Below are 26,397 nucleotides of genomic sequence, written 5' to 3'. Positions count from 1 at the left end.
CACTAGGACACAGGTAACATCAGTACATCATAAATATCCATGCCTTTGGCATGGATGTTTATGATGTACTTTACAATAATGATACAGTATTTGGGAAAGTGGAACAGAAGTGAGGTTACAATAGCTATCGCACTTCTGACATTACTGTCTTCACATAAATTTGTTGTATAATTTGTTCTTAACTTTTAGCAGTGTATTCAGAAGCTCACAGCTTTAACATGAGCATTCTACTCTAAAGTTTGCAGCATAATTTTATTGTACCACTTCCATTGCCCACTGTGAGCACAACACCATGAACACCTGAAGTGATTTGGAAAAAAGTTCAGTGTTTGATTTCTACAACAAGTTTCTGGATTATCTAACCCATAGCCTACCCAGAGTACTAATAGAGTTCCACCAACAAAAAGTTCTCAACTTTTGGGGACAGAATCCCTTTAAAAATGTAAGTGAAAGTAACAATTATTCTGATGTACTAGCAGTGCTCGTCTGTTTCCTAAGCACATTCATTGCATGAAATCTGCATATTCTGCTGGAGTAGCAGCTGAATAAAATGATAAAAAATTTAGTTATGAAAATCAAGTCAGTACTGATGCAGATAGAGGAATGCAAACTATAATGTATATAACTAGGTTCACTTGTACATTTCATTACAGTTGCAAATAGAAATATTTAAGCTTTACTTAAAATATAACATTCAATACCAAGAATATTATTTATACATTATTATATACAATGTTATACAAGTGTATTATTAAACTAAAATCAGAGTCAAACTGCTTCTGTCATTTTTAGAACAATTATTAAAATCTGAACATACTTCTGACATTCCCTTGTAGTTCCAACTGGTTCTTACAAGTCTAACTAGTATTCTAATAAAAAGATATACATTATACATCAACTTAACTTTGTGACCTACGTTATTATTAATAGTAAATCATTTATGCTGATTCAGGAACATTGCACGAATAGGAAGTGACTGCTATTTAGTTATGAGCATGGTAAAAATTAATTTCATACTGAAAAAGAGAAATATATCCATTACGTCTATGCTCGCTTTCCTCCTTGGTGTTAAATTGTTATTCAGCATTAATTTTGCTTAAATTTATCTTCAACATAATTTGACCAGATGTTCGAATGAATTCACTTATTTGTATATCTTCTTCCAAGAGAACTACATCACTGGCAAAACTCAGAATATTTCTGTTAATTTTAACTCCTCCATTCTTGCAATTCATGAAAATCTTCCTGTAGGACAAATGTAAATGTTAGAGATATAGTATCTCCTAATTCTCTTATTTATTGGAAATCTTTCACTTTTGTTACGAAGTTAATGACAGAGATGTCATCACTGCGCGCGCGCACACACACACACACAGACATTTCAAGGTTTCTATGTATGCTTCTATACACTGTTTTAATAGTGATTCATAGCTGATGGTTTCTCAAAGTTCATAAACAGGGAGGTTTATTATATTCATTTGTCATTTCTATAATGATTATAATTTTTTTAAGAGTTAATATGATCAATGGTATCATAATTACATCTAAACCATGCTTTAAAACACCCTAGCTGACATGTTATTTATTACTTTTGTAAATGTTTTGTAATGCAATGTTCCATGCTTTGTTTAAAACAAAGAAAAATCCCTAAAGTGTGAAAGATTTCATCATGTAATCAGTCATTATCTCCTCAACTTCTCTTGTAACTTTTGGCACATCCAATCCATAATTCAAGCTATTGTCTACTTAAATTCCTTTGTCACTGTAAAGTTCTTCATAATATTCTATAATTCTTTTTATTATTTCATTTTCTCTGCACCATTTCTTACCCCCCCCCCCACCATGATTCGATTTCATTTCATTCTCTAAAAATTTTAAATTGCACAATGGAACTTTAGTCCACACATTTTAGAAATTATGGACTTTACAACAATGTTATAAAAAATTTTTAATTTCCCAACTACAATAAAACTATAACCATTCCTTACATTAAAGGGACATCAACCTCAAAGCCACCTTTAAACTTCATGCAAAATTAAAACGTTTACTCAACTGATCCAAAGACCTACTCTCTCCGCTGGCTCACCCTGGAGCATACTGTATTTACTGCACCTGTAACATACCATATATAGGGGAAACAGGACGTACAATTCCTATCAGACAAACATAAACGACATTAAATATAATAATTATGGCGACGCTGACCTTTCTGATCATGCCCTGAACACCTTACATAGAATTGACTGGAAAAGCACTAGTTGTCTACATCACGCCAAAACATGGTACGAACGCAAATTTAAGAAAGCCTGTGAGATTATTATCAACCACCCCAATCTAAACAATAATGATGGAAGGCACATATTCGACCCACGGAACCTTCCTCTCTAAGAGGAACTATAAACAGGACTATAAATAATCCAGGATCCTAAATCAAAAATAATAATTGTAATGCTAAAAATAGGACATCAGTGTTACTGAAAGAATGTTTGTTCATGTTATCATAAACAGGGTTTAGCTTGTAGTTTCTAAATAATTTTTTTTCCCACTAGAGGTCATGCCAGTAGAATATCCTGTGATCAAATCATTGTTTCTCTAGCTTACTGTATGTAATGTAACTCAGCTTGTCCTGTATGTTTGTATATGCCCCAGATGATCTTAATATGAAGATCGAAACGCCAGAGTTTTTTTATAACACGGTTGTAAAGTCCATAATTTCTAAAACGAATGCTGATCATGTGCAATACTAAAAGAAAATAACTTTAGTTCAACAGAATACTTCACGAATTTCCTACCAGATACTTTCTTGAAGTTTCAGTATGATCAGTCCTTACATTTAATTCTCTTGCTAAATGCTTCAGCCTACCTATATCTCAGTAAAAATCATAAGACAATTTTTCTATTTGTTTTTTGTAGCAAAATACTTGTTTGCTAGTCTTTTATCTTCCATTCAGTTTTTGTGCCCACTTAGATTAACACTGATTATGCATTTGTAAATATTGACAAACAGCTTCTTCCTTTTTATGAATTAGGCCTAGTGGCCTGTTATGGAGCTGTCATTAGCCCTTCCAAACTGTACCCGTCCCGAGGATAAGTTGGTCAAGCCCTATGCCTCCCAGTGTGTCCTATGTCTGTAGATGCGTGTGTTCACAGGGGCGGTTTGCCTGTTCTGAGGGAAAAAATCTCCTACCTCCGTATGAGACTGGCTAACTCACCTTTCATCGAAAGAGTCCAGATAAAGGTTCCCTCACGTTTTGGATGGTATTCGAACCCAGGTCTTTTCACCCAAAGGGCTTATCTATAATGACTAAGCTACAGAAGCTTCCATTGATACAAAATAGAATAATTAGAACTATAGCCATTACTAACTTCACAAATTCAGGTACTTTTAATTGGTGGGCATCAGCATTGTGCTTTGAAGTGGCAGTGTTGGGCACATACTGTTTGGTATTTATGTCTTTATTTTTAGTAAATATACATGATTTTGTTAATTATTATTGGTGGTTTTATTTATTTCTCACTGAATTGGTAAGTATGCTTGGTTAATTGTGAATACTATTACGTGATATTGTTAAAAAGCATTCTATGTTCATGAAACCAATGCATATGAGAAAAATGGCCAACAAGGCTTTGGTATCATCATTTTACATTGTGGTTTAGACCAATAAAAATACAATTTGGTTGGTTGTATTCCATTTAGTATCCAGGTAGATACCAATCAGGGTGGCCAAGAGTGAATGGTTTGTGATATGTGAAGTGAAGTGTGAGTGAAGGCTATATGCTGGAAATGTTTCATGAGCAGGTGTAAAAAATGCGAAACGTGTCCAAAGATGGTGAATGAAGTACCTAGTGATGTAAGGCACGACATTGAAAGCGTTGTAGAAATGTAGGAGCAAATGACAGTGCATGAATGAGAGTAATACAGGAAGTGGGCGAAAGTAACGTGGATGATAATGCGGAGAGTAAAAGCATGTTTACTGCACAGGAGAGCTCGAGTCACTGGAGAAATGAATGGCACAGCAGGAAGGATAATGAAAGAAAAATTGCAGAGAAAAGTATAAAAGTGCAAGAAACTGAGAGAAAATATCACATGGAGATTCAGAGAAAGTGACAAAAGGCATGTTTCACAGGTGTGAAGGTCAAGGATGTTAAGTAAAGATGCTAGTCTGCAAAATAGAGAAGTGAAAAAGTTGATTGTTTTGGTAGGCAAATGATTTGAAAGGTGAGAAATATGCAATGAGAAAGGCAGGGCCAACTGGAGGTTTTACTGGGCCTCGGGAAAAAGTTATTAGTGGGATCCCAAAATATTTACAAAAAAATTTTTTTTATCGAAGAATCATAATTTTATTAAACATAATTTATAAATATTAAATGCATATACAGTGGTATCTTGCTAAACCGACTAATAAAAACTGTGCTCATTTGGATTAGCAAATTTTCCCCCAAGAGACAACAATAACTAGCGTTTAAGACAAATATAATCAGATTCTAATGTACATCAATTTAATTCTGTAAATAAATTAACTAATAGAAAAAAACAACTGTACTGAAATGTAAAACAAAAAAATAATACAGTACACAAGTTTATTTTAGTAAAAAGAATTAATTTGTATGTATCTGTATTGTTGAGGATTCTGATTTAATAAAATTGCATAGTTCAGTACATAACTTAATTTGCGTAAAAAATCACTTTCTTGTACACAACACAAAAAAAAGTTTCACAAAATAACACGAAAAAAAGTTTTTTTATTTCTTTGTAAAAAAAAAAATCACTGATTTTCTTTTGCTTCTTGAAAGCTAAACTTTTTTAGAATGCTTCTTCTCGGAGCTGAATTAGAAACACACTTTTGCGGAATGGTGTATCATCATTCTGCTTACCATATTCTACACATTAAAACTGTCAGCTGCTTCTTCACGTTTTACTTTTTTTTTCTTCGAGTTCTTCATCGTCATCATCGACTTCTAATTCATTCTGTATTTTCAGCATCTGATTTGATTTCAAATTCACTTTTGGTTCTACCTGTAATCCATTCCGTAACATCTGTTTGTGAAATTTCAACATCTGATTTATATTTTTAACCAAATTCTGCACGTTTTGAATTTCCTCTTTTTGTGTATCTTTGTGATTCATGATGACAATACAGTACGTACTGTACAGTATAAAAAAGCAAATGTGAACACACAGCAAATCAAAATAGGCTTCGAGTATAACCGTACAATCGACAGCATGAAAAAAATACAGTACTACTGTAATAATAATAAAATAAATAATAAGTTAAAATAATAGTACACAAAATAATAATAAGTAATAAATAAAACTTTTTTTCTTTCGAACTGCAGTTCGTATTACTGGAGGATTCGGACTAAAGAGGTGTAGTCTGATATCAATACATCTCTGATACATCTAAAATTCTATTATTAAATTTTCTTAGACATTTGAAAGTGCAGGGCCCTCTGAGCACAGGCCTCAGAGCCAGTCCTGGAGAAAGGATATGAAAGAATTGTTGAAAGAAGTGAAAATGAATGAGAAAGTAAAGATTGTGAGTCTGATGCCTATGACAGGACAGAATTGAGAAGAGCCATGATTTTTAAAGTCAATGAGAAGTTTTTTGTTGTGGTTGTTGTTGGGGGGGGAGACGGTGTGCAATTTAATCAAATGCCTGATGGATTGCATTCAAATGGTTTTGGAGTTAGATGTTTGGAGAAAGTGTGGTTCAGTGAGAGTCTGAAAGTGCATAATCAGGGAAACTAGAAATCTTACGGAGGGATGCAATCAAGCATGTGTTTAGCCACCCCCTGTGACAGATGAGTGTGAGTGCATGTATGATTGCACTGTGAATGGATAGTATGTCAGCCCATGTGATACAAGAATATGCAAGAGAACTGGCCATGCCTCTGTTGAAGTTAAGTCATAGCTCTGGCAAGGTTCCAAAGGAGTGGAAAGAGGATAAGATAGTCACTACATAAAGGTAATTACAAGAGAGAAGTAGCAAATTACAGACCAGTGAGTATCACTGGAGTGGTGACTAAAGTACTGGAAAAGTTGGCTAAAGGTAAAATTTAGGAATGGATGAATAGGAATATGATACTCTATAGGTGACAGTACAGCTTCGTAAAAGGTAGGTCTTGTCTTAGTAATTTATTCACATTTTATAATAAATATGACAGTGGGTGTGAATAAAGGATATGATCACACTATGATCCTGCTGGACTTTGCAAAGGTATTTTATAGAATGCCACACAGAAAACTATTACAAAAGTTGGAACAAATGAGAATTGATATGAAGATGGTAGCATGGATTGGGAGAAAGTGCCTCAGGGTTATGTACTATGGCCACTGCTTTAATTTGTATATTAATATTATAGGAAAAGATTTGGGGAGAGAGGGAAATTCAGTTGCTTGCTGATGATGCAAAACTGGCAGGGCAAGTGTAGATAAAGATGATTTAAATAAATAGCATTGTGGGTGAAGGAGAATGGGATTCAAATTTAATGTTGCAAAATGCAAGGGTTATGAACTTTGGGTTACATACTGTGCATCACGCTGATGATGCTAGACTGCAGGAAGCTGATGAGGCTAAGAGCTTCAGTGTGTGTGCATGGGGGGAGGGGGGGGAGGATGGTATAAGGAGAGTGTGCACCCCCCACAAATTAAAAGGGATATTGTGAAAGTTGGTAAAATAGCCTGAGGGATTGCAATAAAGATAAGGAGATTATTATGCTTCTTTATAAGGCTATGATTCAGTTGTGATTGTGTACAGATTTGTTTCACCCAAATTTCTTAGATATCAGAAGGTGGTGCAGTGGATTCAGTGATGAGCAGGCCTGTAGAATGCTCCCTATGACGATGGGTGGAATATAAAGTTTAATCGATAGGCAGAAAAGAGAGGGCATGATAAAAATCTTATAATTATAGAAACTATATAAGCTATTAAAGGGGTTCTATAAGATTCACACAAAGGAATTTTTTTTAATACATGATGAATAGACAGAACTAGAGGTCACTCTTGGCAGTTATGTAAGTGTGTGTGGGTAGTAAAGGAGTGCAAGACTAAATTGCCAGAATTAGTTTTGAGTTCCATGACAGTGAATGAGTTTAAGAAGAGGTATGATAGGTATTCTGTGTATGAAGGTTAGTATGGGTCTCTCACGATGAGTCTTCTGACTCAATGGAGATACCCATATAATAATAATAAATATTCTTTTATACATACATACATCTTCAAGGCCCACTCTTCCTAACTGGGTTGTGGGGGGCAACAGCTGCAAGAGGAACTTCCAATGGTCACGATCCTCTGCCACCAAGCTCAGGTGTTCTGGTGGGATTCCCAAATGTGTCCACCCAAGGTTTTGGATATAATCTATCCAGCGAGTCCTTGGCCTTCCACCCTCTGGCTTGGCAAAGAGGGCCTGCTGAGGGAGCCTCTCTTGTGGCATTCTGACCAGGTGCCCGTACCAACGTAACTGTGATCTCTCAACAAGGAGAAGCAGCAGTTGCGTATCGAGGGTTTACCGAATTGCAGAGCTTCTGACTCTATCGAGTCGCTTTCTGTCATACCCTCGAAGGAACCTAATTTCAGCTGCTTGGATTCGTGTCCACATTCTTTCGGTCATTACCCAACTCTCATGACCATAGGTGAGGATGGGGACATAGACTGTATTGAAGACAGCCAGCTTTGCCTTCTGGCTTAACTCCTGCTTCAATACTACCGAACGGCCAAGCTCCCGCAATATTGAGCTTGCTAAGCCAATTCGAGTATCTAGCTCTACGTCCCATTTTTCATCATTCGTGAATATGGACCTAAGGTATTTAAACTTCTCCACCTGCCTCATTGGGACTCCACTTACATTTAGAGTGCACTGGGATGGTTGTCTTGGGACCACAAATGTTTCAGTTTTGGCCACACTGATCTTCATTGCGGCGTCTGCACAAACAGCTACAAACCTATCCAGGGTCCGCTGGAGGTCATCTGTGGAAGAGCTAAGCAGAACTAGGTCATCTGCAAAAAGCAGACATCCAATGCTACATTTTCCAATTCTGACACACTCACTGCCTCGGCTGTGCCTATCAATCCAGTCCATAAATATTATGAAAAGGAGGGGGTGACAGAACACACCCTTGGCGGAGGCCAACAGAGACTGTGAAAGGTTCAGACTTTGTGCTGCTTACCCTGACACAAAACTCTGGGCATTCATACAGGGACTTGATGGCAGCTAATAGTTGACCATCCACTCCATACGCCTGTACTACTTGCCAAAGTTTATCCTGAGAAACCCGGTCATATGCCTTCTCCAACTCCACAAAACATGTGTAGACATTCTTGGCATATTCCCAAGATTTCTCAAAGACTTGCTGTAAAGTGAAGATTTGGTCCGTTGTGCTCCTACCAGGACGAAAGCCACATTGTTCTTCCTGGAACTTTGACTCAACTATGTTCCTGCACCTTCTTTCTAAGCACCTCGCATACACTTTCCCAGGCAGGCTGAGCAGAGAGATGCCACGATGGCTACTGCAATCCTTCTGGTCTCCCGTCTTGAAGACTGGTATTATTATGCCTGTCTGCCACTGCTTTGGTGCTAGCCCAGATATCCAAGCAGCCTGACACACTCAAGTCAGCCAGAGAACACCGTCTCGATTTAAGGCTTTTAGCATTTCGGGTAGAATTTCATCAGCCAGCAGTCTTGCCCGATTTCAGCGATTTTATTGCTAAATGGACCTCTTCTGCTGTGAGACTAGTCATTGCCCCGATCTGCATCTCTTGGATGTCCACAACTGCTGGGCCACCCGGGTTAAGAAGGCTCTCAAAGTATTCCCTCCATCTGTGGAGGATATCCTTCTCGGTTGTTAAAAGTGCACCAGAGGCCTTAATTGCCCTTGCTGTGCACGATTTCCTCCCTCGAAGGCGGTGGATGGTCTACCAGAATAATTTGTTTGCATTTGCATAGGATGAGTCTATTCTTTCTCCAAAGGATCCCCAAGCCTTCTGCTTTGCTGTCTTTACTACCTTAGCAGCAGCTTTTTGTCGCTTTCTGCCACACCATGAGAGTGCAGTGGCAGCTGTTCTGAACAGCTTCCATTCCTCCTCAACATCTGCAGTATGCTTGGGAATCTCTTTGAACCTGGAGGAAATGTCATCTGCAAAATTCTTCCTCACAGCAATGTCTCATTTCATGCAGTATAGCTGCTTAGGCCTACCAGCATTGATGGTAGCATCTGGTTTCTGAAGCCGTACAGTGCACACAACAAGGTGGTGGTCAGTTGACAGTTCTGCCCCTCTTCTCACACGAACGTCCAACACTGAGGAAAATAGGTCTGCTGAGACTATAAAGAAGTCAATCAGAGACCTTTGTTCTATGTATCCCTGTACCAGGTATACTTATGGACTTCTCAGTGCCGGAAGAAGGTATTCATTATGGACAAGCTGTTAGTACAGCAGAAGTCCAATAATTTCAACCCATGCGCGTTAAGGTCAGGGGCACCGTTCCTCCCAACCACACCCATCCATGTCTGGTCATCTGTTCCAACATGTGCATTGAAGTCACCCATTAGCAGGACTGATTCCATGTCTGCCACCTTGTCAAAAGCAACATCCACTTCCTCTAGGAAGGCAGAGTATTCTGACTCCAGATTAGGTGCATAGGCTTGCACCACAGCCAAATCACGGTTTTTCATTTGAAGTCTTAACACACATACCCGTCCCCCCAATGGGATCCACTCAGCAACACAGTCTGACAGCTGGGGGGCTTGTGAGTATCCCCAGACCCGCCTGAGCAGACATTGTCGGGCTCACACGAGAGTAGTAGCGCTTCCACCCCTTATCCAGGTCGACAGTTCCAGAGCCTCTCCTCTTGGTTGAAGAAAGCCCGACTAAGTCTAGCCGGTAGCGCTTGGCTTCCTCAACCAGTTCCAACTCCTTCCATGTCAGAGAGAAGATGTTCCAGTTGCCTAAAGCCATAGTCTGGTGTCGTTGTCATTTCCATCCTTTTGCAGAACCATTTCTTTGCACTGCCCCTAAACACCTCCCCAAACGGGTAGCGATTGATGAAGTTTCCTCTAGCAGAGTGCTGAAGCTGAGGAGTGGTGTCTAAGGGAGACTGTAACATATTTTTCAAATGGGTCCCTATGCCTAAAACCCGAATGCGTCCCTTGGTAACTCGCGCGACGGACAATGTGGTATGAACATTTTTTGATGGCCTGATCATGTTACAGTGTTTGATAATGTCCTGTTAGCACAAGACGAAATGACATAGAAAGATAGGAAAGATTCCCCTCGAATACTCTAATAGCATTCGGGGGAAGGAGCAAGAAGAGAAGAAAGAAAGAAGCAAGGGAGGAAGAGGAGGGACCAGTCTACAGATAATATAACAGATATATATTACATGAAGTAAGGCATGGTCCAGCATCAGGTACTTCGGGTTTGTCATACCAGTACTCACTAAAGTGAGTACTCTTTTTATTTTAAAAAAATAAAAAAAAAGATTTGATAAAAGCTTTACTTCACCTGGGATATGTGACCATATTACTTAGCCTTTGATTAAATAGATTGTTGCCACTGTATAACTTTTATACTATATTTTGTAACTTTGCATGATAAAACAATTTTAAAACAAAGCTGGTATGGTAGGAAGTCAATTGAATAAATTCATATGGAATTGTTACACCTGATATCTTGAGAATATAATATTCTCAGTTATCATGGTGTAACATGAAAAATAAATAACATAAATAAAAACCCCTGCATAAAAAGGATAATTTAATTAATAAAATATTCTTGCATCCAGTATAAATTGAGTAAAATGTAAAGGCCTATTGTTTAGTTAAGATAACAAAAGAAAAGAATGTATTAAGATGTATTATGACTAAATAAGGAATTTGTATTAAATAAGTAGCTAACTAAGTATTAATATAGTAATGTGATTAAGAATGAAAGAGTTAAGTACATAAGTATAAAAGAATGAGTCATGAAATACACTATGTAAGAGGCTACAGATTAAGCATTAAGTAGAATTCTGAGAAAAGGTTTAAAAGGGGGTTAAGAAGAGAAATTATTTCTCTTCACGATATTCCGTTATTTCTCTTGTTAGAGGCTAACAAGAGAAATAACGGAATATCGCTTAGGGCCTATACCAGGATAGAAACTTCGTTACGAGTTGCCGATCAAAATGACGTATGGCGGCAAAATGCTACCCAATTGGTAGACAGACGGAAAACAAGTAGGAGGTGGGAAAAAGAAGTAAGAAAGGGCGCCGTTAGGGGAGCAGCTATAAAAGGGTTGGTAACCCCCCCCATCGAGGCTTTTTCGAAGAGTAGGCTCTTTTGGGTTTAGGAGAAGACGTTGAGATAGTCAAGGAGGCTTGAGGCCTTTTTGCCTTTTGCCAGAGGAGAAGAAACGTTTGGATAGTCGCGGTAGTTTTCGTTTGGTTTTCTAGTGGATTTCACGGTGTTCTTGAGTGGAGAGATATGGCTTGTATCCTCATGCCACAACAAGGAATCGAAGGTGAGCGGGAAAGCTATTCCCATATTCCTATGTAGAAAGCGAAATATGCCACGGAGTCACAGGAAACTGTGAAGATGTCGATGTCCTTGTTTTGGATAGTACAGCCGACCGCGCAGATGTTTATATAGCCCTGAATTGCAAGAAGTTATGCAAGCAAGTTCGTTCAGTAGAAGGTAAAGGCCCGTAAGTGAAGCTAAAGAAAGGTATTGTGAATTTTGTCTTATGTTAACTAGAAGTTGTTTGTGAGGGGTACCATTGTCATAATACGGAACTGTTAAAGTGATTAGGAAGAAATTATAATAGGACTTTAGAATTTGATAGAGAGTGTTAAAAGTAAGTTAGCTAGTGTTGATAATTTGTGAATAATTAATTGTCCTAAGAATCTTGAGTGCCTAATATATTGTAAAAGGAAAGTTAATGACATAGTTGTGTGTTAATGAAGTAAACGGTTTTGTTAATATTGAGTTTGATTAGTGTGAATTGAGTAATCAAGTAGCCTGAGGAATTTGAATGCCTAGTGTGATGTGTAGAGAATCGGAATTGTCATAGGTATGTGCTAGAGTAGTTAATGATTTTGTTAGTGTACTTGAAGTTGAATGATCTAATAGTGTGTGGTAATCCGATTTGTCCATGTTATGTGAATTCATGTTTTGTATGAAATTTTGTGGCGGCATGATCGTGGTAACTTTTGTCGAATCATAGCCCAACTACTTGCATTAAGCTAATTTTAGTGTGTAAGTAATTTAGTTGAGTATTTTGATATGTACCATGTTTAGAGAAATAATAAACCTTTTGTTTAATGATAAAAAAGTTGTCTGATATCGCTAATCCAATGCACCGCTTAGAAACATTCAAGCCTAATCACGCGGGGAATTAATGATAAGAAACGGGAAGTTTAAGGAATTAATGTTGAGTAACAAGAAATAGTGTCACGACTGCAATAGTTACACTTTCAGATATTTGAGTTCCTTTTCTCTGTTTATGTATATTCATGATCCTAAACTAAATATATCCTAAACTAAATATCCCAAAGGGCGCAGTTAAAATACAAATACTAGGGATACTACGGGGAACAATAACTCAGATATTAGTAGGAATTTTAGTGATGTCTTGAAAGTAGAAGTTAGAAGAATATAGACGAAGGCAATTTGTAAGATAAACAAAATCGTAAGACAAGATAGGGACATAACAGAATAAGAGAGAAATTAGTCGGAACACTAAATTAGCTGTATACAAGACAGTGTTCAAACCAGTTTTAACTTATGGATCTGAGAGCTGCGTCAGAAGTAAACACTTGACCAGACTAGAGACTGCAGATATGAGTCCTGAGAAAGATTAGAGGCGTGAACAGATGGCATCAATGGCAATATCATATTAAAAACGAGGATATTAGGAAAGAACTTGACATTGTCAACATCCAGGAATATGTTAGCAGAGCTAATCTCAGGTGGTATGGTCACTTAAACAGAATGGGCGAAGAAAGATTAGCAAAACAAGTGTTCTCTGCCAGGTTGGCAGCAAAACAACCCAGAGGAAGACCAAGATATAGGTGGATTGATACGGTACAAAGTGCCTTAGACGATAAAAATATAAGATCTAATAAGGTTTGGAGTCTTGACAAGTAACAGACTGATTTGGAGGAAAATTGTAGACAAGAAGTTAGTAATGATGTAATTTTTTTCATGTAGTAATATCATATCCTGTACACTCCTTGAGAGTATATGGCAGGAATTTGATGATGATGATGATAAAATTGATAGAATCTTATGTTAATCGAAATGGAAAAATCCTTAATATGTGTGGTATCATATATATGTACACAAGAATTATTAATATTACCTGGAAGCATCGCTAGCAGGTTAACTTTGCTATGGCTGAAAATTGTATCCAACCAGTTGCGTCCTTGTGTTTTATGTAAATGCTGAAGACATAAAAGAAAGAGTGGATAATGTGCACCTCCCTCAAGTGGCTCAGAAAGCTCTCCAAGTGTTATTAATTCATCACCTATAGCTCGAGCTGCAAATCCACTCACATACGACTTTACCCGCGGAACATCTGCTTCTAATTCAGACATCTGCTGGAAAACATTCTTTAAGGCCTATAAAAATTTAACGTTCTTGAAGATAAGAAAATTAAAAACTAAAAGTTATTTAATATAATTTTGGATTAAATACTTTAGTTTAAAAATGTATACACCACACTACACTCTCTCTCTCATTTATCAATACCTTCGAGTAGGATTTTTTTTTTTTTTTTTTAGTTTGATGGTGCAAGGACATCCATGGTCATGCTGTGCCAGAACATGTAATAAACAAGTGGCAATATATAGGTCTAAAATCTATATATAAAATAAATGAAACATTTTAGAAGTACACAATGTAATAAGTAAAACTGAATAAACAGGAAAAAACACTGTAGAAAAATAGATGTAAAATGTAAAAAAAATAATAATAAAGTCATGAAAAGCATATTATTATATACACACAATAAATGAAAGTAATTAGTACATAATTTATATGAGATGGTAAACATTAATGCTCTATAAAAATTTAAAAGCCACAGCAACACAAATGAATCCAATAAAATCTGCTTGAGTGTATAAGGCTCAGAAGTATTATGAAAGTGACTAAAATAATGACTGCACTCATTTGCAAAATGAGGGCAGCTGGTTATAATATGATGGATAGTCCAGTCACAAAACTCGCACATAAGCATGATGTCGTCCGTCAACAGGAAAAACTGTAAGATGACTATGACCTATGTGGAATCCTGAAATTACTCTTTACAGTCCCAGCAGACACTTGACTCCAAAATTAAATTTCAAGCCTGATTAAATAGTTTATTATTTGTCTCTGTTTCATGATGGCTGCAACATGGATAAAAGTTTGTGTCTGATAATCTGTTGGTATAGGTTATAAGCAAATGATGGAAGCTTGAGAAATGAGCTGACCTAGCCTCAGTGTCTGCAGTCTTGTTTCCATTAATCCAAATGTGGCCTGGAATCCATCAGAAATGTACATACAAGTGCAGCTTCCATAGTTGAGAAAGGATGTTGGATTTGGGAGAGAGAGCATAAGACGTTTCTGTAGGTCTACCCTACTTCTAACCCGCAAAGAGCTCTGTGAATCCGTATATATTATGCATCTTTGGAGTGATGCAATCTTATGCATTTTAAGGCAAGCTCTATAGGTACAGCTCAGCTATAAATTTGCTACACATTAGTGGGATTTATGCAGATAAAATGCAGTCAAGAAAGACCACAGAAAATCCCAGTAGATTCTTCAATTTTGAGCTGTTTGTAAAGCATCATTGGCATCATATGTTACGCTTTCGCCCAGGCCTACACATTTTACTGCGTAAACTTCCATAACCAATAATCCAACGGAATAGGTTGGTTGCTCCTTATTCCCAGTAGTATCCCACGTCTGTCAAAGCGTGTGTTCACGAGGCCGGTTTGCCTCGTGAACACACAATCAGAGCATTCTCTCTCTCTCTCTCTCTGTGTGCTTGAAAGATCTGCTGGTAGACAATGGAAGAGGTGGAATATTCTGGTAGCTTACAGAAAGAAAAGCTACATGGTGGTAGTATATTAAAGAGCTCTGTGAATCTGTATATATTACGCAGCTTTGGAGTGATGCAATCTTGTATTTTAAGGCAGGCAGGTGTAGTATATTTTAAATTTACTATACTTTCGTATCATGTCTTCTACCCAAAGGTAGAAGACATGGTACGAAGGATGTTCACTATTTTATGGCACTTGTCTTGTCTGATGTATGTGAGGAAGGAAACAGAGTTTTCTGTCAAATAGGTCAAGAACTTGGCTTCTGGTGCAAATGAGATTAATTTTTGTCCTAGTCAGAGTTCAGGGTCAGGATGAAGATCACATCTGCAGCAAAAGTGCACAAAAACTGTATTATTTCTGCGAAAGTTTAAACCTATTTGAAAGTACCCCTTTTGAGAGGTGGTCAATGGCTTACTGGAGCAGTTTTTCCATGACCCTTATATTACATGAATGACAGGAGATGGTAAAGTCATCCACATGGAGGATATTACTTACGGCTGGAGGAAGTTGTTAACTAAGCCGTGATGAAGTTGACTAGACTGCAAAAAGCATGACACTTAATACTGAACTTTGTGAGACCACCCTCTTCTTGATTATAGTTGGTAGCAGCAGTTTGCACTTAGATTTGAAACAATGCAGTTCATTGTTGTGAAGGGAGCTAGTCAACTTGCTCAATTTTCATTGTGGTATTGGTGGAGTGCATGGTTGCCCATGTAGGAAAGTGGCCACCCCCAAATTAGTTCTTTCAGTTTCCTACTTGAAAAGCGGGAAAAGGCAGGGTGAGCAGATGGTTAAGTCTATAGCAGTGAATGTCTGGTAAGCATATTGAAGGTGTTGCTTCTTGTATTTAGTAGAGAGAGATTACTGTTATCAAGCATATGTTTCAATGCTACCTCTGATGTTTGTTCAATAACTACTCCACAGACCGTTGTGTCCATTTAAATCTCCCCCATTAAAAGTAAGGGGGATGGTAAATTGCAATATGACAACATTGAGATCATCTTGAGAAATATCTGCAGCAAGAGGAATATTAAGTGCAACATACTAATATTATTAGAGTTCAGACAAAGTTGGACAGCAACAACTGTTTGTATGTTCGTATTGAGTGAGACTTGCTGGAAGGGGGGGGGGGATATGGTTGTCTACAAGGATGGACACTCCTCCATGAGCAGGTCCACCTCATTCTGTCCTTACAAATAATGGTAATATTTTGCTGGATCATCTTGTTACTTACAAGGATGAAAACTCCTCCACGAGCAGGTCAATTCTATCCTGTCCTTACGAATAACAGTAGTTTCTTCTTCATATTTTGATAAGGCTAGATTGTCTCTTGGTTTTAGATATGTTCCCTGTAGGTAGAAGCATATTGGTTTATATTTCTCTAAGAAGGACTTGATGTCATCAATATTTTGATGGAATCCATGACAATTCCATTATATGAATGTTTTCATTGTTTCTTTTTGATGATATCATCTAGCTTCCTGTGTCGATTACTTTTGCTTTCATTAGCCTTGGATATTTTTTTTTCAGAGAATTGACAACAGCCAGCACCATCGTTTCTTCTTCATCAAGAAAATATCTAAGACATTGTCAAATTGTACTCCCTCTAAGGCACTAAAATACATTAATTATTTTATCTTCTTCTTCAAGAAGAATGGAAGTATTTCTGGTTTTCTCTCTCTCTCTTCTGGTGCACATTCCAGTAGCCTTTTTTTTTATTAGGACCATATTTTTTAATGGGACCATGTGCATGTGTCTCAGCAAGGGGGGGGGGGGGAAGTCCATATCAATTTTTCTTCTTAGTTTGCTCTAAGGAGATGAAAAGCAAGTCATATTGTTAAGGGGTTATAACGCAGATCACAACATATGGATTTACAATCCCTTTACAGCTGCCTTTTTTTTTTTTTTTTTTTTTTTTTCATTAGAGGGTTTACTGCTGCTTATGTGGTATATTGCTTCTTCACGTTCTGATAAGTGATGCATTGCTTGAATTTAATTTTTGGATCTCCTTCTCATCTTTCCACCTTTAGCATGCTTGGGAGTAACCTGGATTACTTTCATGCACAATTTTTTATTGCTTCACTGGGCACAGATGGTAGAGCCTTAACAAGCAGTTTGAGAATGGCAATACTTCTGAGATTTAAAATAGCACAAGGAGTTTGGGATGTAGAACCTTACTGGACAATTGAGATAGCCAAATTTGAGATGTTGGTGGTTTTGGTGTTGAATGCAAGGATGATGTTCCTGGTGAAAACCAGGTAACCATCCTGACATACAGTAAAACCCTGTTTTTACGTTCCCGCAATTTACGTTTTCCTGCCATTTATTTCATTTTCCGTTGGTCCCGTCTTGAGGTCTATTCTTATGATATATTGCTTTCCTGCCATTAACTGATGCAGAAATTATTCCCCGTGATTTGCAGTATTTTTCAGGTGGCAACACCGATTTTTGAATCGATTTCTGCAGAAATTTGGGCATTTCTGTTCTCAGGTGGCGTTGCTTTCAGCTGCAGTTTCGTTTCTGCCATCACGGTGCCTTGCATGTTTGCAGAAGTGATGAGCAATACTGTGATTTTTCAATCACAATACGAATTGATACCTTGAAGTTTTCATATCAGCAATTTTAAACTGTCAGTAGCTCGTGGCACCCGTAACATGTTGTGATGTGATTTCACATTCACAGTGTTGTATTGAAATCATGAACAAGGATCATACACAAATTGTGAAATCAAATTCACACTTCTACCAAGTAACAGTTGTTACTCATGATTAGATATCAGGGAATAAACCACAGATCGTGAAATAGAAAAAGCAAAAACCATCAACAATTAAAGTTTTTTAAAATAGATAAATGTAAGTAATTGTAAATTCATTTATTTTCAGTTATTAAATTTCGTAATCTAGTATGTAGTAAGAAAACATTTCTTACTGCTAGTCACATACTAGCAGTAAGACATCTTTTAGCCTTTTTTTAAATGGTTTTTTTTTTTTTACATTTCCTGCTATTTACACTTTTTTTCTATCAGTCCCCTGAAAAGTGTAAAAAAGGGGTTTTACTGTATATGTATTTTCCTCATGGCTGTCAGTCCCTGATTTTTTCATTTCAGAGCAGATCTCTTCTTCTGGTATGTTGAGGAGATCCAACTCTGATAACTCCAGAAAAGTTTTTGTTGGAGTAACTGCAGTATTTTCCTGAAAGATGTTGCATGAAGTAACCTTTTCAGATTGTGTCTTAGCTGATACTTGAATAAGTATATCTGCCGAATGGAGCTTCTTTATGAAAACTTTGGAGATCCTACCAGCCCTTTTGGATGAAGAAAGGTGACTTTTTTTTTTTCTTTTTCAAGAGGATGTTCGCCTGTTGAATGTATTATGAATAAAAGTGGTTTACTGATTGCAATGTTGGATGGTGTTTTCATGGTTTTATGATGTGGCCGGGGCTTGATGAGATCCCCTGATAAACAAGAGGATGAAGACTTCATTCTCAGGAGGAATTTGGTTCAGTGCCAGATCTACCAACACACCATAGAGCCACAAATGGTATCTGCTCTATGACAAACAATGACTGCACTTGTGAATGGAACACCAGGACTATAGACCCAGACACCACAGCAAGCCTTGGGCCATGTCCCAGACCATAAAGAAGGAGACACTCTTGAACCAAGCAAGCAACCCCACTATCTGACTGATCCTTGCTGGGCCATCCACGACTGACCCTCTTGCCAAAGTAGTGTAAGACTAAGCAGGATCCCCCTTTCTGATTGTCTATGGGTTGCACTGCATGGCAAACACAGAGGAAAGGCATTGGATCCCAATGACGGTGGTCTGGAAGACAGGATAGAATGAACAACTCAGGAGAAGTAGAGCAAAGAATATGGGAAGAAAAGAATAGAAAAAGAGAAAGGATCATCATTGGGATGGGTCATTCCACCATGAACAGGTGCCTCACATAGGGGGAGGATAATAAAAAGATTGTCTCACGGAATTTTTGCTATTTAAAAACTGTTTCATAAAGACTACTAGTGATGACCATATTTCTTTCAACTACTAACCAAGCTTTAATGGAAAGGAACAAGAAATACACTTATTAAGTTTTTTGTGGCTTTGAGACTGAATAAAAACAAATTATAATCATAATCATAGAAAATTAGTATTCAAAAATTGATTAGGAAAAAGTTATATGCAGGGCTGAAAAAATTTTGTGATGGCTCACCAGTTAGCCAAATATCTTAAGATGTCAGGTCAGCTTTGGTGAATGCTCTATCATCATCTAATATATATCAGTCACATGTTTAATTCCAGCAATCATCAATTTATGGGCTTTTGCTCATGTTAAAGCTAATTTTTTGTCCTATATAAGTATCAATGGTGAAGCAAATAGAGCATGTTAAACAATTATATATTAGTGTGTTTATCAGTCTGTGAAGGTAAAAAAACATACATTTTATAAGTGATACAAGACCATTTATTATTATTTATTAATAACATGATATGATTTATCACTACTGTTTGCTTCTAATACATATGTCTCAAATCACTTTTATGGAAAAAATTAAATTCTTCTAAGCCATTATAAAGAAATGTTAGAATTCCAAAAGGTTCTGAATTCCGATTGGCTTCAAAACACTGCTGGATGTACAAGAACCAGTGATGTCATATGGAGAAAAAACATTTAGGTTTGAATCAATATAAAGAAATATTTTTTTTTGGAAAAATAAACTTCTTGCTCAACTTTCCAAGTTTAATATCTACTATTAATGGTTGAATTCTGATTATTCCCACGCTCAATAAGAAATAAACAAATTATCACTATCCCTATGTATATCTATTTTAGGTTGCCATGTTGTGATTAACTCCTTGCGGTATGACTGAGTATCCTCTAAAAATAAAATGATGTATGCGTATCCAATCCTCTCATTGTCATTATGACAAAATCAGTAACAATCAATAGGAGAGGCATCTGTATGACAAACATTACCTAATAAATGTCACAATGTAAACACACACACAAAAAAACTATTTACAACATAAACCATGCCACAGAATCAGCATTATCTAAAATAAAACTGAAACTCTTCTGATTTTCACTTGTCACAACTACTAGACAAGGTCATTTTTCAAGCCTTGGTTTTATGACTAATGAAAATGATTGATAATCATGTGATGAATTTTAGACACATTTTGAAAGAATGTACAACATTTATTATGCTGAAGATAAACGGTTTTAAGTACTCCCAAGGGCTAAAAGTAAAGCCAAATTCATGAAATACTTTGGTGAAGAAAGCTACCAGGTTCTAAGAAAAAGGTCCTGAAAGCACCCTTTTCGAAGAGAATGGTTTGGAAAAATGTACAAGTGTTAGTAATTCTTCAATTATAGAATAAGCCATAAATCAAGTCACATAAGAGCCCTCTCTTATACACCTCCTTCCATTAATCAACCAAGTCTTATAACTAATATTCAATTCTCATTAACCCACTGCACACCACATCAATCAGTACTGAACAAGTTCAGTATGTCAATCAAGAGGCAAGAATATTTCAAATAAGAAAACTGACTTGTGACAGCTGTGTCCATTGCCTATCAGAGGTGCTGAGAAGAAGACAAAGGCACTTTTAGCATCAGTAGAAAAGGCACCAGAGATGTAATAAAAAAACAGACCAAAAGACCCAAATGATCTAATCTTATAAGAATATTATACAGTTAGAGCCAAATTTAAAACTAGGAACCTGGAATGTCAGAACCCTCTATGAAGCTAAGAAATGCTATCCAAGAAATGAAAAGGCCTGAAATTGGGATTTTAGGAATGAGTGAAGTTAGGTGGCCAGGATCAGGCAAAACTCAAGTTAATGACATGACAATGTATCACTCTGGAAGTAGTGAAAACAACCATCAAAACAGATTTGGAATAATATTAAACAAAGATGTCAATAAATCACTGTTGAGCTTCATTCTCTACTCAGATAGGATGATGTTATTAAAAGCGAAAGGTCAACCACTAGATGTTAATCTTATACAGGTCTATGCCCCTACTGCTGACAAAAGTGATACTGAAATCGAAGAATTAAAAACACAAAATGAAAAACACACACACACACAAAAAAACAACAACATAATATTATCATCCATAACAAGCAAAAAAGGCTATTTTACCGGCAGCGTAAGTTAAGTTTAAGGGAGATGGTAAATCCTGTATTATTGTACAGCCGGGTAAGAAACTCTGATCGAAATCCATCGAATCCTAGAGTTTCATGCGAAAAAACTATTGGCGAGCCCAAGTGTAAGTAATCACTTGGGAAGTACAACACCAGGGCAACTCGGAGCAAAGGTGGAGCAAGCTCCATCACTGTCCTTAATATTCTCTCATAATGTAAAACGCAGCTCCTAGGAGATGTATTACTATTTTACATTATAAGAAGAGGTCACTACCCAGACCGGTTTCAACCCTTTTTGAGGTCTCATCAGTGAGTAGGTAGACCTGGAATATCATGGTTTTAAGTGAACCAAACTTACAATACCTCTGCTAAGAAATTGCCAAATCGTCATGGGTGAGTGATTTCAATGCTAAAGTTGGGAAGGGAAGTGGAGATGTAGTTGGTGAACATGGACTGGGAACAAGAAATGAGAGAGGTGATCATCTTATTCAATTCTGCCAGGAAGAGAAGCTAAAAGAAAGTGCTAGGAAGAGGAGCTAATAATCACAAACATATGGTTTAAGCTACCATCCCAAAGGCTGTATACTTGGCAATCACCACAGGGTAATAATGGGAATATAGTCAGAAACCAAATTGATTACTTGCTAATTAATCAACGATTTTGAAGTTCTATAAAGAGTACAAAAACCTATTCTAGTGCAGATATTCTCGTGGAAAGGGTTAGACGTTAGTTATGTTTTTTATAAAGTAATTTAAGGAAATTACAACGTCACTAGGATATACATTAAAATATTAAAATAAATTTTAATATACTTCAATATTTCGGCAACGTCACGTTGCCATTTTCAAGAAACTTAAGGAGCTGTCCTACTTTGGCCAAACAGACAGGACAGCCAATATCAGAATTTCAGAACACAAGGACTAATCCGGTTTCACCAGTATTGCCACTCTGGTCTTGCTGACCATGCACTGGATACCTGCCATAGAATACGGTGGAAGAAAGCCACGATAGTATACCGTAGTAAATACAAGTATGAAAGGCTTTTCATGGAATCAGCTTCAGCCCTAAGACACAATCCGAACCTCAACAAATTTGGCTGCATGAGACTGCCTCAAATTTGGGAAACCTACATCAGAAGACATTCAGCCCAATCGCCCAAGAATACCAATATTGCCTGCTAGGGGTCACCATCAGGACTTTAGGAGAAATAATAGCTTCCTGCTTCTTCCTCATTTACTGTTTGTTGTGCCTGCGTGCGCGTCTTGTTCTTAAGTTTCTTGAAAATGGCAACGTGACGTTGCGAAATATTGAAGTATATTAAAATTTATTTTAATGTATATCCTAGTGATGACGTTGTAATTTCCTTAAATTACTTAATAAAATATAGCGCAGATATTGCTTCTGATCATAACCTACTGGTGGCAGAGTTAAAACTTAGACTGAAAGCTATACTTAAGAGACATCAACAAAAAGGGTTTGATTTAGGAAAATTAAAAAACACAGAGATAAGAAACAAATTGAGTCAAGATCTGAATCAAGAGCTAGCACTTATCAAGAATGATGACATCATGAGGGTTGATGAATCATGGAACAAATTAAAATCTGTCTTCATAGAGAAATGTACCAATACCTTGTGTCCTGATAGTGCAATAAAAAAGAAAGATTGGGTAACTGATGAAATTCTCTCTCGCATGAGTCCATGCAGATCATATAAAAATCATAGTCCAACAAAATATAGAGAGATTCAGAAAATTATTAAATGCAAGATCAACAAAACAAAAGAAATCTGGATGAATGAAAACTGTAAAGAAATAGAAATTCTACAAGAAAAGCATGACAATTTTAATCTAGACAAAATGTTGAAAGAGACCTCAGGTACCTCAAGTGCCTTAGACGATGGAAATATAAGATCTGATAATGCTGGAGTCTTGAGAAGTAACAGACTGATTTGGAGGAAAATTGTAGATAGGAAGTTAGTAATGATGTAAATTTTTCATGTAGTGCTATCATATCCTGTACACCCCTTGAGGGTACATGTCAGAAATTTGATGATGATGATGATGAGAAAAAAAATTTTCTCTTGATGAAATCAACACTGTGTAACTGCAGTTTAAATTTAGAGCTTAGTATAGTCTGTATACTGCTGTACGGTGCAGAAACTTGGACCCTGAAGGTCCAATTTTCTGCATCAATAAAAAGACTTGAAGCCTTTGAGATGTGGTTATACAGACAAATGTTAAAAATCCCATGGACAGTAAAAACATCCAATCAGGAAGTAGTTGAACAAATGGGGAAATCACGCGAGCTTTTAGATATGATAAAAAGAAGGAAAACTGCATATCTTGGTCACCTATTTCGTAATGAAAAATATAAGATACTTCAATTGATTATAAAAGAGAAGATAAATGGAAGAAGAGGACAAGGAAGACAAAGAAAATCTTGGCTGGCAGATATCAGACAGTGGACTGCCATGAACTCTGAGAGACTGCTCAGAGTGGCTGAGAATAGCTAAAAAATTGCCAAGGTGGTCACCGACCTCTGATAGGAAATGGCACTCAAAGAAGAAGAAGAACCAAATTTAAAATCCACCTTCTTTCTGTATTCATAATTATCTTGTGTGGGGGGGAAGAGAGAAATGTAGTCCCCCCTCACTTGGTTTCAAAGTAAATTACACCTGCCATGAAATTATATTCTTGTATAATTCTTTACCCAAGTGCAAGCACCAGAGGATAATGTTTTCACATCAGTTGCCACCACCATCTTCATCATCATCATCATCCTGATGTGTCCATAGGTCCAAAGCCTGTTTGTGTCTTTGCTTGTTTCACATTTCTTTAGCTGGCCTGGTTGGCATATCTATTCTCCAGCCAAGAGGCTGCGGGTTCGAATCCTGCTAAGGATTCGAACATATGGTAATTGTCCTACTAACCAATTACCATATGTATTGTTGTGACCTGTGTCATGGTGCAGTAAGACCTTTGATGTCTTTGCACCATAAAAAATTAAATCACCTTTCTTTGCCATTTCTCTCTGCCAGGTCTTCATATGATCTGTGATCATATGCCATTTCTTATTATCTTTTGAATCCATCTAATTTGTAAAAGCTTTTTATAGCCTGTTTTTTCAAAAGCCAATATTTGTCTTTGACCATTATCCATGTCTTACAATCATAGAGCACAGAACTTGTGAATGTGTGTGTTTCCAGCAGTCTCAGCTTTGTGAGAAGGCTAACTGACTTACTTTTCCATTGTTTGTAGATTTACTTTTGCGAATCAAGATCTTATCTGTTTTTCAATTCATTCTAAATCATGTGTCATGTTGCACCCTAGGTATGGGAAGTTCATAACCTCTTCCAGCTCATGTCTGTTGATCTTTATTTGCTTTTTCATCCTCCTCTTTCTCTGAATATTATTTAGTTTTTTTTTTTTTTTTTCAGTATTATGATGACCACACATTAAAGGTCAAAGGACCTATAAGACTACAGTGCCCTATACAGACAAGTGATTAAGGAAGAAAAGGTAGCTTACTGATGTCTCTTAAAGAGTTGAAGGTTGTACTCAGGGGAAAAACAGTATGGAAGAGATTGTTCCAAAGAACAGAGATGAATGGAATGAAGGAAGATAAGTTTATCTGGAGTTGGACAGTGTATGGGTGTTGGCTAGTGGCTGCTCAAGTTCTTACATGGTTAGAAGAAAGTGGAGGAATGGCAGTGCCCATGAAAGTACCTACGGCAAAGGCACACAGAATGTGTGCCTTTGCTGTAGGTACTTTCATGGGCACTGCCATTTAGGAAGTGTTTCACACGTTTATCATACTGACTGGACTTATCATTACCATTTGTGTGCTGCTTCTGGTTTGGGCAGGCAGGCTGAAATGACACTGAGTTTATATGGCATGTTAGTTGCAACTCTTTTGGTAGAATTTTATTTGAAGTTAGGATTTGTGATATGTCTTATGACATCGAAAATTTGGACAAATGTTAGGACAGTTGTTTTTAGTTAGATGATGTGTTTGGTGGCACAACAAACAGTTTTCCTTTTCCATGCAGCATAGTTTCTGTGGGAGAGGATGTGTTTCATTAGGTAGTGCCATTTTTATCCCAGTTGTCTCTAATTGCATTATTTTTGGACAAATATATTACACAGACTGCAAATGTCTGTGTACCTTATTCAGTGAAACAATAACATTACCTTTCAATCTATTCATAAGTTGTTGTTTTTTTCTTCAATTATACCCATCATAAATGCAAATATGAAACTCTACAATTTATAGGATCACATATTCTTCACACCACCCCCACATACTTATAATACAAGTGCACATATAATACCACAGATGTAAATTAGTCATAATCCATTAGTACTGAAAGTATTTTTATTCGTGCCTATTCTTTCTCTATCTTATATCTGCTATTCTTACATCTTTCAGTACAAGGTGTGACAAATTTAATTCCCAGAACAGTCACTTAGTGATTTGGTTGGATACCTTTGTGTCTCTTTTGCAAACTTCATATTAACTTTCACGTGGCTGTAATATTATATGAATAGCTACTGTGTTATTTGAATGTTTACAGGATGACAAACCCGAGATGTCTTCTCTAATCTTGGAAAATTCCTCCTTGTTTATCTCAATAGAACCCACTGTGGGACTACAAGTATAAATAGCTCATTGTTCAATTCCTCATTTTGGTATATTTCAATATTATTCTACATATTACCTGACATTCAAGGTTATTTTTATGTTTTTTTTTGTTGAATATTGTAGCTTATTTTCCTTCATCATTACTGAATAAACTTGTTTTTGTCTTCTTTGTTTTGGTAACATCAATTATGTTGATAATTCTTAAGAATTAAAGAACTTACACAAAGAGTTCTCATCAGTTACCTGACAAAACAGTGGAAGCCCTATTTAACAGGACAATGTCTAAGCAGCTATGAAATTCACTGGTTTCAGCTAATGCACAATACAGTTTGTGCCTACTCATCTCAAATTCCTACCCTATCCTCCTTCATTCGGTATCCAGGCAGATGCCTACCGATGGGGTGTACTGAGAGAAGGTTTGAATTGGATGCCAGGTCACAAGTTCAAGTTGGTCATTCACATTCAATAAAAGGCTACATGGAGGTATTATCCCAGTAATCTATCTTGAACAATTAAGTGACCCCATTATGACTGTGCTAACATGAC

General features: G+C 36.9%; 1 protein-coding gene across 2 annotated transcripts in view; it reads right to left on the bottom strand.

Moving 5' to 3' along the window:
• NAT1 (N-acetyltransferase 1) overlaps positions 1-26,397 on the bottom strand; it is a 297,904-nt gene that overhangs the window by 76,287 nt on the left and 195,220 nt on the right. For both annotated transcript variants that reach the window (XM_090404548.1, XM_090404546.1), the window contains one exon: positions 13,335-13,593. In XM_090404548.1, the coding sequence (XP_090260674.1) occupies positions 13,335-13,593 (259 nt within the window). The remainder of the gene's footprint in view (positions 1-13,334; positions 13,594-26,397) is intronic.

This window comes from Typopeltis vanoorti, chromosome 15 (genome assembly GCF_054136105.1).
Source record: "Typopeltis vanoorti isolate ZY-2024b chromosome 15, IOZ_Tvanoo_1.0, whole genome shotgun sequence".
NCBI lineage: Eukaryota > Metazoa > Arthropoda > Arachnida > Uropygi > Thelyphonidae > Typopeltis > Typopeltis vanoorti.
Note: the sequence above shows the minus strand (reverse complement) of the source record. Positions and strands in the feature narration are given on the sequence as shown.